At 43.3% G+C, this 14,720-nt stretch overlaps 1 protein-coding gene across 1 annotated transcript in view; it reads right to left on the bottom strand.

The window, feature by feature from the left end:
• Positions 1-14,720, bottom strand: part of LOC146970315 (rho GTPase-activating protein 29-like) — a 33,995-nt gene that overhangs the window by 7,716 nt on the left and 11,559 nt on the right. Inside the window, exons 3-16 of the mRNA XM_085804535.1 lie at positions 12,086-12,229; positions 7,951-8,047; positions 7,599-7,671; positions 7,268-7,328; positions 6,483-6,632; positions 5,819-5,883; positions 5,589-5,699; positions 5,201-5,281; positions 4,570-4,740; positions 3,759-3,896; positions 2,656-2,843; positions 1,286-1,452; positions 660-794; positions 115-213 (exon numbers count right to left, since the gene is read on the bottom strand). Coding sequence (XP_085660661.1) covers positions 115-213; positions 660-794; positions 1,286-1,452; positions 2,656-2,843; positions 3,759-3,896; positions 4,570-4,740; positions 5,201-5,281; positions 5,589-5,699; positions 5,819-5,883; positions 6,483-6,632; positions 7,268-7,328; positions 7,599-7,671; positions 7,951-8,047; positions 12,086-12,229 — 1,680 coding nt within the window. The remainder of the gene's footprint in view (positions 1-114; positions 214-659; positions 795-1,285; positions 1,453-2,655; positions 2,844-3,758; positions 3,897-4,569; positions 4,741-5,200; positions 5,282-5,588; positions 5,700-5,818; positions 5,884-6,482; positions 6,633-7,267; positions 7,329-7,598; positions 7,672-7,950; positions 8,048-12,085; positions 12,230-14,720) is intronic.

Genomic DNA, 14,720 nt, shown 5'->3' with positions numbered 1-14,720 from the left:
GGTAAGTTAGTGCTGTGTAGTTGTGTTGCTGCAGGCAGCAGCCGCAGAATCATGATACACAATATCATGCATCTTCCTGTGCAGGCAGACACACACACACACACACACACTAACCATTGTCTGAGGGTGATGGTGGCTCCCGCTCGTCCAAGTCATCAGCAGAGGACATTGTTCCAGTAGAGGGAGTCCTGGGCAGACGTCTCTTGAAGTCGCCTTCACAAACAAAAGCAAAGACATTTTCACATAAACACCAACATGACTGCACAGAGCACTCATGTCCAGTTTCAGCAGAGACGACATCACAGTGCTTGAACAAGAGCGCAGCAGCTGTGATGATGCTCTACATGTGTGCACATTATATTTCGTGTGGCGGCGGCGAGGCAGTTTCGGTCACAGAGGGAAGAGCAGTGCGAGATGAGTAGTTTGTGGGTCTCATGTAGAAATGAGGAAGTTACAAAAAAAACACAGCATCCTGAGTGACTTGATCCTCCTCCTAGCTTTGTTGTGATTTGGATATCAAAACCAAAAGTCATACGATTCGGGTGCTTTCCAGTGGAATTTCTTGCTCTCATCTGCAAGTCTGGAGTCTTTTTGCAGTTTCAGTATATTTTCCAATTAAAAACCAATTCTAAGAGAAGGTTGTTGTTAAATCCTGCTACCTGGACTGGCGGTGGGGGAGTCCATGGACCTGGACTCGCTGCTGCCTCCTGCGCTCTCCGAGTCGCTGCACATCCCGCCCTGGCTTCCCTGACTGCTGGAGGCCCAGGCTCTCAGCGGCGCCTGGCTTCTCAGCGCTGCAAGAACAAAAACATCCCAAACGCCGGTCACATTCGAGCAGAGGAACAAGAACAACGAGAGGAGTGTAGCTACATGACAGCTACCAGCTTAGAGATATTCTTAGCAACTGTTTTGGTTATTTTCAGGGGCTGAGAGGACACTCAGACACTCCAGACTTATCATGAGTAATCAACACACAACTGGAACTGTTTTGACTTCAGTACGGACTGAGATCATTTCCATGACTCAGATTTAAAGGTGAAGTCCCCCAGAGACTCATACGAAGAGACACCTGAATAGTACACGTCCATGTCGGAGAAAGAAGAACTTCCTTTGCTTAAACGCTTAAGAGTTTGTGTTTTTACTCGCATTATAAAAGAGGCAGCTTCTCTGACGTCTGCTGATATCCAGAGCAGTTGCAAACACAAAGGCTCTCCTTGTTTGGCTTGTGATCAACACCACATGACCACCTTCGCTGAAACTCATGTATATGACTGAGAGAGTGCACCTTGTATGTCCGTGCTGCTATTGGACCTCCGCTCGCTGATCCTGGCCGGCCGGTGTAAAGGATTGTCCACTTCGTCCCCGCTCAGCACGTCGCAGGAGGTGATGGATGCCTGCGACAGGTTGCCGTGGGACGAGTGAGTGCTGCCGACCGACCTTTTGAACACGAACCTGGGGGAAATAAAGTTGAGGTTACCGTGTGATGAATTTCGCCAGATTTCAACTGTCTCAACCGTCCCAAAACCCGGAGGTTTTATTACATTACAGCGTACAGTGTCTGCAGTGGGTTGATTGACTCCAGTGGCTCAGCCTTCACTTCACTTCACTAAGCAACGGAGACTTTGGGCTTTTATTTTTCTAGCATATAGCATGAGCAATTTTCATGCTTACAGAGGGAGCTCAGTGTTATTAAGTCTTAAGAACCAGATTTACATCCGACACCCCAATAATCTTACTGTAGTTGCACCGTGCCATCAGGTTTATGGAGAGTCTAAAGGTCCACGCTATAATAAACTCACTAATCAGTCTACTGTTGAAATGGCAAAATGTGACCTCTCTCTGTTTCTGTCCACTTGGCAGCAAAGCACTTTTTAAATGAAGTCTTGAAAAGTGATAAATAAATAAAGTTTATTATTGTAATTATTACTACGATTAAACAACAACAACAACAACTACTACTACTAAAGTGTTGAAGTGCTAGCAGAGCTACATATATCATTCATCTTAGCATAAAAAGAAACTGAGGTTATAGAGCACTGTTTATTTTCTGTGTGTGTCTGTGTGTCTCTGTGTGTGTAGAAGCTGAATCTGATAGTGCTTTGACAATCTGAGTCTTAGGGACAACTCTAAACCAGAGCCAAACTCTCACGCTCACAATCTCCCCTGCTGCATTCAGCCTGCGCCACAGATATTTCCTGAGGAAGGGCAACAAATTCAACACGCACTATGTCTCTCCTTGGTTCCCTCTCTCACTCGCTTCCTCCCACTCTGACTCACTGTTACCTTTGCTGAAAGGAGAACTAAAGGAACTGAAGGAACTTGTAAATGGGCGGGAGCGACTTCAAGATATTTAGTAACAACTGTTCTCTAAAAGCTCAATTTTAACCCCCAATTGACCTGAAACTTCACACAAAAGCTGAACAAATACAAACAGATGACTTCAAACAATACACACTGTCTCATGTTGTGTATCATGGCTGCGTCTGTAACGATCTTCCCTGTGACTAAAGTGTTTAAACTGCTGTAAACAGTCACACCAGGGTGTAGCAAGCAGGTTGCATAACACTTGCACAAAGCTGAGAAGCTTAAGCCTAACTTTGGAATATAATAATTTCATGCTTTGCATAGCAGCTTCAAAGCCACAGTCTTCGGTACCTGGTGTTGTCGGAGGAGATGGAGTCAGAGTGCAGACGCTCCTTTGGCAGATTCTTGGGCAGATTACGGACAAACTCGGCGTAGCATTCGCCCGGTTCGTACAACTTGGCGGTGTCGCTCTGGGCCTGGTAGTGGGCAGGGAGCGAGACGGTCTGCGTCTGCTGCATCTGAAACCAGTTCACTGTCACCTATAGGGTTAGGAGAGGGTTAACACTGAAGGTTGAGACGAAGAGTGACTGAATGATGTATGATTTTATGATGTAGATTTTAAAATTAAAAAAATATTTATACTGTATATACATATAAGAATAAAAACTACAGGCAGATAACACTCTTGCATGTAATATACGTTACATTCTCCCCGTTCAGTTTATAAACAGAACAACATATGATGTAATTACTTGTCCTTTTGAATGGCTTCCTCTGCCATTAGTAATGGCTATAAATGCCTTCAATTTTGACTATTATTTTTAATTTGACCTTCTAGGAAAAGCAGAAGTACACATTCTGCACTCAGGAAGTTTGAGTTATATAAAAAAAAACACGTTGCCTTTCTTAAATTGTCATCACAGGGCTTCCTTACATGACGTTTATAAATCATTAAATCATATTAAAATACTAAAAACACACAGAAGACAGGAGATTGAGTGTTAGCCTGTGTAGCAAAAGCAAATATGGTAACACTTTATAATAAGTACACACTATTAAGCATTGTATACTGAATTAATCATTTATAACAAATGAATATAATAGTATGTAGTTTATAAACACAATTAAAAATGTTTTACTCATTACTCATTGATAAGCACTAACTGTATTTATAAACTACATACTAATGAGTATTCATGCGTTATAAATGAAGAATTCAGTATTCATTCATACTTAACGAATGCTTTATAGTGTGTACTTATTATAAAGTGTTACCGCAAATATTAGTCTCCTTGCGTTTTTACCTCAGGTTGTGGGACGACTAATTTGCATACAACTGCATCCACTTTACGATATTTGCATACAAAGCTAGACAATATTAGGAACTGTAAGTTTACTTTCTAGGTTCAATGAGTTGTTCACAGTCTAGTTAAGATCATTCACTGGCTACTCACAGCTTTGAGTGTGAGGTCGCACTGAAAGACCATCTCTCTGATCTGTGTGAGGATGGTGCTCTTGGCGTTGGCCAGATCCATCTTCCTGACGCCTGCGTCAGCCATACAGCTCTGGTACTGGTCCTGGGCCTCCTCCGCCTGACCGAAACAAATGATGCAGACAGAAAACGGTGTGAGGATGAGGAAGAAGCACTAAACTGCCAGGAGAATATATGTGCAAGAATCCAGCTGCAATGCTCTGCTGTAACAGGGTATATACAGGAATCTTGAAGTTAATTTTAATACCTTTTTAAGACTTTTTCAAGACCTTCTCAATATTTTTTAACACCTCACCGCCACTTCAAGCTGTAACCATTTACATCAGTGACACTTTTAACTTAAAAGTTTTAGTTTGTGATAAAGACTATAGACCACTATGATACAACAGAATTCAAAATAGGCTGGGATAATAAATCAAAGGCAAATTTTATCAAAAAACAAAACAAAAAAACATTGCTCCGCTCAAAAAACAAAAATAACAATCTTCTTTTCTTTTTTATGTACCGGTTCATCTTTGGTTTTTCATAAAATGAATAAATTCACACACTTTTACAATGTTTTTTAGGACTCAAACTCTTGGACAGCAAATTCAGAAAAAATACCCTCAAAATTTAAGACTTTATAAAGTTGTGAAAAGACTTTTTAATACTTTTTAAGGGTCTTAATTTTCCCAAAATAGATTTATCGCCTTTTAATACTTTTCAAGACCCCGCGGATACCCTGTGTAAAGACGGACAGCGGTACTGAGACTTTTTCCCGTCTGTTATCTCACCTTCTGCAGAGCCTCCTCCTCCAGCCTCCTCTTCTTCTCCAGCTGTTTGTTACCAGTATTATTAGACTGCTCCTCCTGGGAGCGGTTGGCAGATGAGTGGGCTTTCTGGTACTCCTCTCTCCTCTGGGCCTTCAGTGCTCGTGCCTTACGCAAGACTGCCTCTGCCTCTTGCTGCCAAAACCACAAAGATCAGCCACATAAGCCCATGTGTTCACTGCGACACGGGTGTGAAACCGTTATCTACGATTAAATCAGACACACCTACTTGGCTGATCAACAATGCATATGAAAATGCATGAGAAATTATAGAGTAAAATCTGTAAACAACCAGAGCACTGAGAAACTAACATTACAAATCATTAATCCATTAAATACATAAATACAGCTAAAGGAAAAGAGTTAAGCAGAAAAACCCCTCTCATTTCTTTTTCTTTTGCCAAATTGGCATGACTTTAACCATGTTGACATTAACGTATCTGATAATCCCCTGGCTGGCTGACAACATTACAGCATGTAATGTGGAATTCTGATTAGTCAGATTATTCCAAAACACAGAGAGCTGTTTGAGCTGAGAGGTTGAGGTGATTGTAGTTTCTAACAGTATGCGACTCCTCAGGGAATCTTTACGTACCATTTTCTTTTGTTCCCTCTGCCACTGCTCCTTGAGGTCTTTCCTCAGCTTGTCCAGGTCATTCTTACGAGCCAGAAGAGGCTGCGGACAGACGGAAAGGACGACAATTAAAGTGAGAATTTGTTTCTGATCAGGTTTTGTTCTCAAAATCTAAGGGATGATGATTATTATTCTGTTGATTAGGTGCTTTCAGGGAAACAAGGAGACTCAAGAAGGTCAACAAATGTACTAACTAAGATACATGTACATCTAGTATACTGTATGTAATAAATTAAAATAGCTGCCTACAGTTTTTCCCCAACAAAATATAGATATTTAGGAGCAGGGCAAGTTAATAGACTCCAGCAGCCACTGTGACTGATAGTCTACTTCTTTTTATCACTCTCACCTGTATGAATTTATTGGTTTGAAGAGCCATTGCAGTTTGCATGAGCAGCTGGTTGTATTCAACGTCCTTCTTGAATGTGGAAACGTAGATATCACTGAATGGCATGTAGTCCTTGGACGAATGAAATAAATAAATATCAACAATGTGTATGTTGTCATTTTCTCTATCATTGAAGAAATACATATCACCAATGAAGTTAATGTTTCTTTAAGGAATAGCTCTTTGGTTACCTGTAGACTGGCCAGTGTCTTCGCAGACTCGGCCATTTTGGCATAATTTTTAGCATACTCAATATCTGAAAGAGAAGCACATTGCACAAGAGGGTGAGAAATCATTTACAGACACAAACATACAGTGTATTTCATCTAACTGCACAATGATCGCCCCAAGCAAGCAGAAATTTCACATCTAAGTGATGCAGGAACTGATAAGAGTTGTTACATTACTCTCATGACGTTACAGATGATGTATCACAATAGACAGGACAAAATGAAACAGCGATGCAAAGTGGTAAATAGTTTCAGCACAGACTGAAAAACTAGCTACAGGTTCTCATTAAATGCATGTGAGTGGGACGTCTGAGATCCCAGAGAAGTTGCAGCCCTCTGAAGGCATGTTAAGCTACACAGTCTGCTTATTAATATAATCAGATAAAGCCGAGGCTTATAATTACTGAGGGGTCTTTTTCTCTCTAGTGTTGCCTCAGCCTCGAGCCAAGTAGAGACAACTCTGTCGTATCTTAACTGCATACAACAGGAAATTAGGTGAAGTTTTAAACCACAAAATTGTAGTTACCAATAATCCTGTCCTATCTCATTACATCTAGTGTGACGTCTAAATTTAGCAACCCTCTGTTTGCAAACGAGGGCCCTGCCAGAAGTCTGAGAGTCTCACCCATGGCCATCCTTTTCTCCATCCAGGCCAAAAGGTCTTTGATATACTTGGACCAGGCCTTGGCGTAGAGAAGAGCAGACTCCACCCCGCTGTCATTCTTCAGCAGGGTCAGGTCAACCTCTTCCTCCCGTGACAGCGGCACCTCTGGGCCTGTGGAGGCAGCAGAGGAGACGCTCATATCAAAACAAGATGAATCGAAACACATGAATTGCAAAGTGCTGGACCGATGCGCCTCGGTTTCGACTATATCCCTACAGATTCTGTGTGGGCGGTAAAAGAGAGAAGGAAAAAAAAAACATGAAGGTAATTGAAGTTGACAGTGTAGGAGGATGTAAAAGTGCTGGGTATCCTCAGAAATAGTCCGACAGCATTATTTTGTTTTTATTGGTTCGACCATGATACACCTCTCGCAGCAGCCCGCCATCTGATTCAACAGGAGCCCCATGTGTTTCCCATCCCACATGGAACTACAGCTTAACAGGCGAGGAATGTCAGATATGTGGACGGAGAGGGAGAAAACGAGCAGCTAGTATGAAAAAAGCTGCAGAAATAACAGGGGTGGAAGCAGAGGTTTAGGGCGGGTCTACCTCAGGCATTCAAGGGTCCAGAGCCTAAATCACTGAGCTAACTCACAAACTGACACTCTCGGGGCTGCCCTGGCCTACGAAGCAACCGTGAAAAATGTTTTGTGTGAGAGAGCCCTTAATGGCTATTACATTTGAGAACAAATTCATTTTACAGCCACTTTGCTCAGAGGTAATTGAAAAATTGCGAGTAACACTTACCCACAAGGTCACTTTTCTCTGAAACATATCCCTCAGGATCCACAGAGAGGTTGTCGTAGGACTGTGAAAAAGACATTTCAGATTAAAAGGAGGGGGATAAGAGACGTACAATCAAAGTCACAGACTTCACAAGCAGCTGGGCTCTCAGCACCCCCAATTAAGTGCAGAAAGCAAAGTCTTTGAGGCTTTTTTTAAATGGAGACATGGTAAAATTGCCTCTTTAAGTGCACCCTTTTGAAAAACTGTCATGTTTCAAAACAAAGCTTTAAAAAAAAGAAAAGAAAAAAGGGCTGGGTTTGGAAGCTAGGGAAAATGAAAGATAGTGTCTCACCCTGCTTCTCCTGGTCTGGGGGATCCCCAACCCTGAGCCGTTGTCCACATCTCCCATAAGGAAGTCAGAAACTCTGAGGGGCAAAAGTGTAGAAGCAGATATATGAAAAAAACTGCAGCCTATTCAGTCAAGAGGGGCCTGTGGATATGCAACACTTAAGTATTATGTTAGTCCAACTGATGATTCAGGCAAAGGAAATGACTCAATCCTTAGATATAGACCCAAAAAGATTAAGTCTGACAAAAGTAGAGGGCTTAAATCTGTTTGCTGAGATCTCAAAAACACTTCTCTTGCCCACTAAATTAAAAAAAACCCAGCAGTGTTGAAAAGGCAAACAAACCCATGTACTTACACATTGCCGAACGTGAAAGCCAAAGTGTCAATGGATGCGTGTATCTCGCCAAATATAGCTGTTTTGTTTTCTGGGTTCACTTCCTTGAAGTTAACGCCTGCAGAGAGTGATAAAGTACACAAGAGCGTCAGCCAGAATAAAACAGTGTTACGAACCAGTTTATGCATGCTCAATCTTTCAACAAAGGTATTTACACAACTCGGCCTTTATGTTGGTGGGCGATGATGTTTTAACCACGGATGTCATAAACACACGGTCAATGGAGCAAATAAATGTCATGCAAGTGGGAAAAAAATAGCTTAATTTCATTTCCAAACCTCAAACAATGCAAACTGGATGCATGTTATTTGCCCCATAGTGTTGTCTTAATCAGCTCTTGCTGCTATCACAATCATTGAGATCATTTTTAACCATTTACACTCTGCGGTTAGTGGTTTATCGCCTCTACAGGGGCTACTATTGTTTCAAGCAAGTGTTAACATGCTCCTCAATGACAGAGCAAAAGTCAATCCCCCTAAGGCAGTGACGCAGGGTCAAGGGTTTTAAAGAAAATGCGATGAAAACCGCTTAAAAAAAGCCCACATCCGTGACTTGTACCAACTTCTTCCTGTCTTCCTTCCTACCAAAACAAAAACGGTCTTCTGGAGCAGCTTCAAGGATCTTCGAGGATGGACAAACTCAGAAACAATCCCAAATTTTCCCTCCTTCGTTCCAATATGATACAGCTCCACTGATCATCTTTCATGTTGATGGTGCAGACGTCCAGCGATTTCCTCGAGCCGTTAGAGCCGTGAGGCCATCGATGTTTGACAAATTTCCGTAAATGCGTACACACACACAAGACGCTTTCCTCCTCTAAAAACAGTTTACTCAGCAAGAGGACATTTGCAGAAAGTAGTCAGAGGAACCAAAGACACAGGCAGTGAAATCCGACTACTTCCTGTCTGCCCTGCCACAGGAAACACTCACACAGCTTGAGCTCTGTGACACGTAACGTTACAGGGAGTTGTTACGAGCCTTACCTTTTCTCTCTGTGTCACCTGGCATCAACGTCGTCTAGTAACCGACAAGAGAAAACCTCAACAACGTGGGAAAAAAAACAAAAAACCCCAACAACTCTAGCCCGTCCCAGTTTCAAGACTGCTTTCTAGTTTTTGTGCTTCCATTTTCTCTTCATGAGGACAAAGTCGATCCGTATCAATGGCGGCTGGCTGACGGTAAACTCCCAACCTATGAAGAAGTGCAGAAAGGTCATGGCATCCTGGGGTTGGGGAGGCGACCCCCGCGTTCCAGGGAGACACCGAGACAGAGAGGAGATGCAGTGGTGCGAGCCTCCCTGGCCCCGAGTGCTCGCGTACAACTCTGCGCTGACTTCTTCCTCAGGACATCCTGTAGGTCCCATAACAATGATTCCCGAGCTCTGCCCCCCTTGTCACAATTGAAATATGGAAACTGCATCATTCAAGCACAGGGGGCCATTGTTTTCTCACGCTTGAGCCGAAACTGGGACAATTAACCCTTGAAAAATACCTCGAGTGAGTTAAAAAATGTCAGATTTCTACAGGACGCCCCATTTACTTACTGTCGTATGGGTTTTTTTTTAGCAAAAGAAACTGAAACATATATTTCAAATGCCTGAAAACCCATTATCGCAGAGGAGCGTGCCTTTTCAAAGATCAATTACACAAACAGGTTTATCTACATAGAGATGTAAAAGTTAATTTGCATGCACACAGACGACTGTAAACAAATATGCTCCCTCTGTCTACTAGTATCTTCTCCAGACAAGGAGGGACAGAAATAAGTTGAGCATGTTGACACTTTTATTGCAGAGTGCTGTGCAGCTTTTCAGTCAGAAGACAGGAGAATGAGCGTTTGCTAAAAGTGTGACGTGATAACCGTGTCTGGGTCTGGTTTGGGCCATACCACAGATCATATCTTTGATGACACACAAACTGAGGAGGAGGTGGGGCGACACAACAATAGCTGTTTCTGTCTGAGTGGACCTCAGTGTGTCTTCTTCGGCGTGTTTCAAGGTTTATTAAAATGTGTCAACTGTGTCAAATTAACAAAAAACAATGGAAGGGAAACGGCCTGACTGTATGACACCGACACACGTACAGTGAATGGTATTTGAAACTGGTTAGGCAACCATGTGTTTGAAGAGGGAGGGGTGTGGGGGTGAGATTTTTTTTTTTTTTTTTTTCCTTTCCAGTATGGTCTGGCAGCTGTCCAAATGCTTTGAGTGTCATGACCAGGCATCAAAGAGCAACATGAATGAAAAGACAACACGCTCTGAAGACAGAGAGACGCACAAGACCTGTTATCATCCAAACCTTTGAGTCTCCATCTCTGACGTCTCACTGATTCACTCCACTATCAGTCGGCTTTTCAGTCGTCCCCTGGCTTCCTCCGCCGCCCCCCAGTGTTATGTTACCTACTGGCCATTAGGGACAAGTCCAGCCACGGACTGAGGCGAGGTGAAGCACCCCCTTGTGGTCAGGCACATTCCCAAGTCCCTACTTGTCAACTGGACAACCATGTATGTGCAGCAGGACTAAAAAGACCGAGCTCTTTCTCTTCTTAGCGCAGGAACAACGGTCCACTGCTCTGCTGTAATGCACAGTAGCACCATCATTTCATCTATGTGCAATATTGTATATACAGTATATTCCAGTTAGATTGAATATGGAAGTAATAATGTTGTCATATCCTCAAAATTGTCAAAAAGCTTTTTTTTTTCAAATGTAGGGAAGTATTCATTCAATATTTTCTATCACAGTTCCACTTCAGCTGATATCGAGCACTGACGGGATAAGGATGTTCTCCTTTTCCCCGAATTTAAAACCTCATTAGAGGTAGAGTCATGAGTTAACACATGACGTCTGGGTCACTGTCACACTTCCAAATGAAACGACAGCTGGCCACAACTGCATGAGTGTGACTGACAGCAGAAAAAATGAAGGTGTTTAATGTGTATCGCTATTTGTAGTATAACAATTTGCTGAGTACTTTTGAGACCTATTTGAAGGCTCCAGACTAACAATATTTACAAGGAGCACAGAGGGAGGCCCCTAACTTAAAATTTTAGGAGCTCAAGCAGAAAATTTAGGAGCTCACAAACCGTAAATTGACTTGCAAGGCAAATATTCGCAATTCCTTTTCATTTATGATCCTCAAACATTGGCCTGCGACCTGTAATGACAGATACCAGATACTTTGAGTTGCTCCTCCCATGTTTCACCAGTGTTAAAAAAAAACAAAAAAACAAATAAAAACCAGCAAATTTACTAGCTGCACATGTACAAGTAGATGAAAAATTTACTGTCTGGAGCCCTGTGTTTATAGGACCCGTATTAGGAACTGCAGCACTCATCATGTCGTATAATAGACACCTACGGGTTAATGTTTTCCACCCTGTCACTGACATTACAGTCTGTGCTATTTCAGTTTGTCACAGTGTCGACTCGGTGTCATTCCTTTGTCACATCTAAAGCTGGATCTCCGTTTGTTTCCCTTTTGCATTCTAGACATATTCACAGCACCACTCAGCGTGCTGCAGATCGCCAACGTGCATTCTGGGGGCATTCCTGAGGAGTAGGTCACAAACTTTAAGAGATACACCGAGACGACGGGGTGGGGGCAGGTGAGCTGTGGGACGACCTTCACCTCACGAGTCGCGGGAGGAGAAGAATGAACAGACGTGGATGTGGTCGGCTGACGAGCCGCCTGCCGAGGGGCCTCCGCTCCCGCTGAAATATGGAATGCAAATTACAGCCGTGTAGAGATTCTTGTGTGCAAGTCAAGTGAAGAATTACCCTTGCGGTGGATCGCATTTCTAGCAGATCTACTCGCGGGTTGAGATTCCTTTTGTTTGTATTCATTCAGGGGACGGGAGGGGGATCTGCTGTTGAAGGAATAATAACCTCTCACACGGCGAATTTCTTCACAAACACACCTCTAGCTGAGCAGAAATCATCAACAAACTCTGGATCGACAGACTGACGTAGTAGACCCCTCAGCCTGAACCGGTAGCGCCAGATTTCATGCCAAGACATTTGAGCATCATCTGGGCGCCCGTGTTTACCTGCATGTCTGTGTGCGCCCATGCATGCCGGCGAAGTTAAGTACTGACCTTTGACCTTGGCAATGACCGTGCCGGCTGCTCCCAGGATGTCCACGGAGTTCAGGGTCTGGTGTTTGCCGATGACGGCCTTAAGGACGCGGAGCAGCTCGGCCAGACGTTCCTGCACCACCTGCTGAAGACCGTCCAGGTTTTCTGACCAGGAAAGGAAAAAAAACAAAAAAAGAAAACAAGTGTCATTTGAGTTAAAGTCTTATGAGGATGACGACATAACAAAAGCCTCAGTCGTCAGAAACCCAAACTATCATCAGTTTCATCTATTAGTCAAAGTCGACACCGTCACGCTGCGCTTTTGAGTCACAGGTTATCCAGTGTCAAATTAATTCTTGGCATTCTTTCTGCCGCCGCCGCTGCCACACACACACACACACGTACTCATTAGCTGGCAAAGAAGAGTCATTTTGAAACTATGAAGCTATGTTGTCACCTTTTGTCTAATCTCCATGATTTCCTGCAGGGCAAATAAAAGACAGCACACGCTCTGTTGTGTTTTCTAAGTGTGTGTGCGGTTGAAGACGGAGAGAGTTGTGGGTGAGAGATAGTTGCATGAAAACAACTGTGGAGCAACTTTTTCTTCTTTTTTTTTTTTTGCTTCCTCTGGGCAGAGCGTGACACCTTGCACACTTAATAAGGCGGCCTTTTAATAATTACAAACAAGTTACTATGTCTCAGTCACATTATTGCATTCCTACATAGTAGAGGATGATTATGATTATAGAAATGATGACGCGCTGTTGCTTTTGCGGTCACAGGAGAGGCTTGACATTATGCCTGTCGCTGGCCGACGTTCATACAGATTTAAATGTCATATTTATTTGCCTACTGACTGCTTTAAGCGCCGAGTAAATACAAGTGCGACACAAAGTCTGTGTGCGTGTGCATGTATACGGTTTGTAAACTGCGGCAGAAGAGGCAGCCGAGCTTAAGACGGAGAAATTAGATTTTAGAGGCGACTAACATGGCACACATGGTAACTATTATGCAAGCGTAATTTCTCCTGCAGCGATCAGAGGCAAACAGTGTGAGGGGCGAGGTGAAGAAGTTGAGGGAGATCTTGGACGTTTCTGTTATAACTGAGGTTTCGGAGGATGACACTTGAAGAGGAAAGGAATGTACAAAATGCATTCGGATCACTCCTCTTCCTTTAGTTTTTTTTTTTTTGACCGTATCAGATTCATCAGTGATTCTGCTATGAAAGGCATGTAGTTCCTGTATAACCAGGAAAAGGAGTGAAGAAGAACATTACCACGTGAACTTTTTTATATAACGAAAAGGTTTTCCAGACTTCAAAGCTCTTATACTATATGGATTTTTTTTTCCAGGAGAATCCCTGCAGCTCTTCCTGAAACAGTGTTGGTTGTGTGTTTTACAGAAAATTAAGCTCCTGGGGTTTGGGGGAAGAATAAAAAAAAAAAAAAAGCTGACGGGAAAGGAAAATACAAATAGAGACATGATGGATTTTCTCCAGTCAACAGGAAGACGGCCTGTGTCAGGGTCTGATGCAGGTTAATCAGCAGAGCCACTGCGAGTTGGCAGCAGACAATAGGTGAGTTCATGTCTAACTCGCTGTTTTTGGAAGAAGCGAGGGCACCGGCTGGAAACAGAGAAGCCATCTGTTTTTCATCAAGGCCGTTCCACCAGGCAGCAGCAGCAGCAGCAGCAGCAGGGTGAGATGAGAGACTGGATTTATTGGAACGTTAAAAGGAATTACAGAGGGAATGAAAATGAGCGCCTAAGAGTGTGTGTTTGTGTGTGTGTGTGTTCCTCTCTTATTCATATTGGCTGGTGTAAAACAGATGAGACTTATAATCCACAATTGACACATAAACCGAGGCCATATGTGACACTATTTCACAGGCTTGGGGTGTTTTTTTGAGGACAGTCTAGGAAGATAAAAGTTTATAAAACTTAAATAACACGTATATAACAGCATCCATCTTCCTATGGGAAGAATCTAACCAACCTCTGATCCTCTTCTTCACCTTCCTCCCCTTTAGGATTAGAGACGAAGCAACGAAGCATCCTGAAGAGCAGAGGGCTCACCTGCTCCCCTGCCCCGGGGGGCGAGAGGTCCCTGACCCCCACAGCACACACTTTGAAGTCCCCCCACCCTCCGACACCGACAATGGGCCTTCATTAAGCTCCGTTCCCCCCTTTACTTTTAACCTCCGTCTCAGTTGTGGTCACTGCACCGGGGGTATCTATCCCTCGTTAGCCCACTGCGGCGTTTGAAGATTTTCTTATCAAAGACGAGTGTAGTGGTTCGTCTATTAGCATGAGCTGCACACCTGAGGATTTTCCCCTTTGCATGACAGAAAGTGCAGCAGCGGTGTGCAGGTTAAGTCAGATCACTCATTCATTTCCCTTTCCTTTGAAAAGGAAAGAATTTAATTAGACTAATCTGTTCTGCAGAGAGGCGAATGGGATACAGATTGCGAGGAAATGACAATGGCTGTGATGTTGTGGCAACAAAGACAGAGGGATGTCCTGAGCTGATCTGCTGCTGGACCACTACCAATCTTTTTTTTTCCATGGATTCGTGGGGGTAGTAGTGGATGTTTCCTCTGTTGACTGCCACACGCTGCCAGCTGTCACACAAATGTGCAGGTTTTACATACACACACAC

This window comes from Trachurus japonicus, chromosome 17 (genome assembly GCF_045865225.1).
Source record: "Trachurus japonicus isolate A0001 chromosome 17, Traja_1.0".
In the NCBI taxonomy this organism is placed as follows: domain Eukaryota; kingdom Metazoa; phylum Chordata; class Actinopteri; order Carangiformes; family Carangidae; genus Trachurus; species Trachurus japonicus.
Note: the sequence above shows the minus strand (reverse complement) of the source record. Positions and strands in the feature narration are given on the sequence as shown.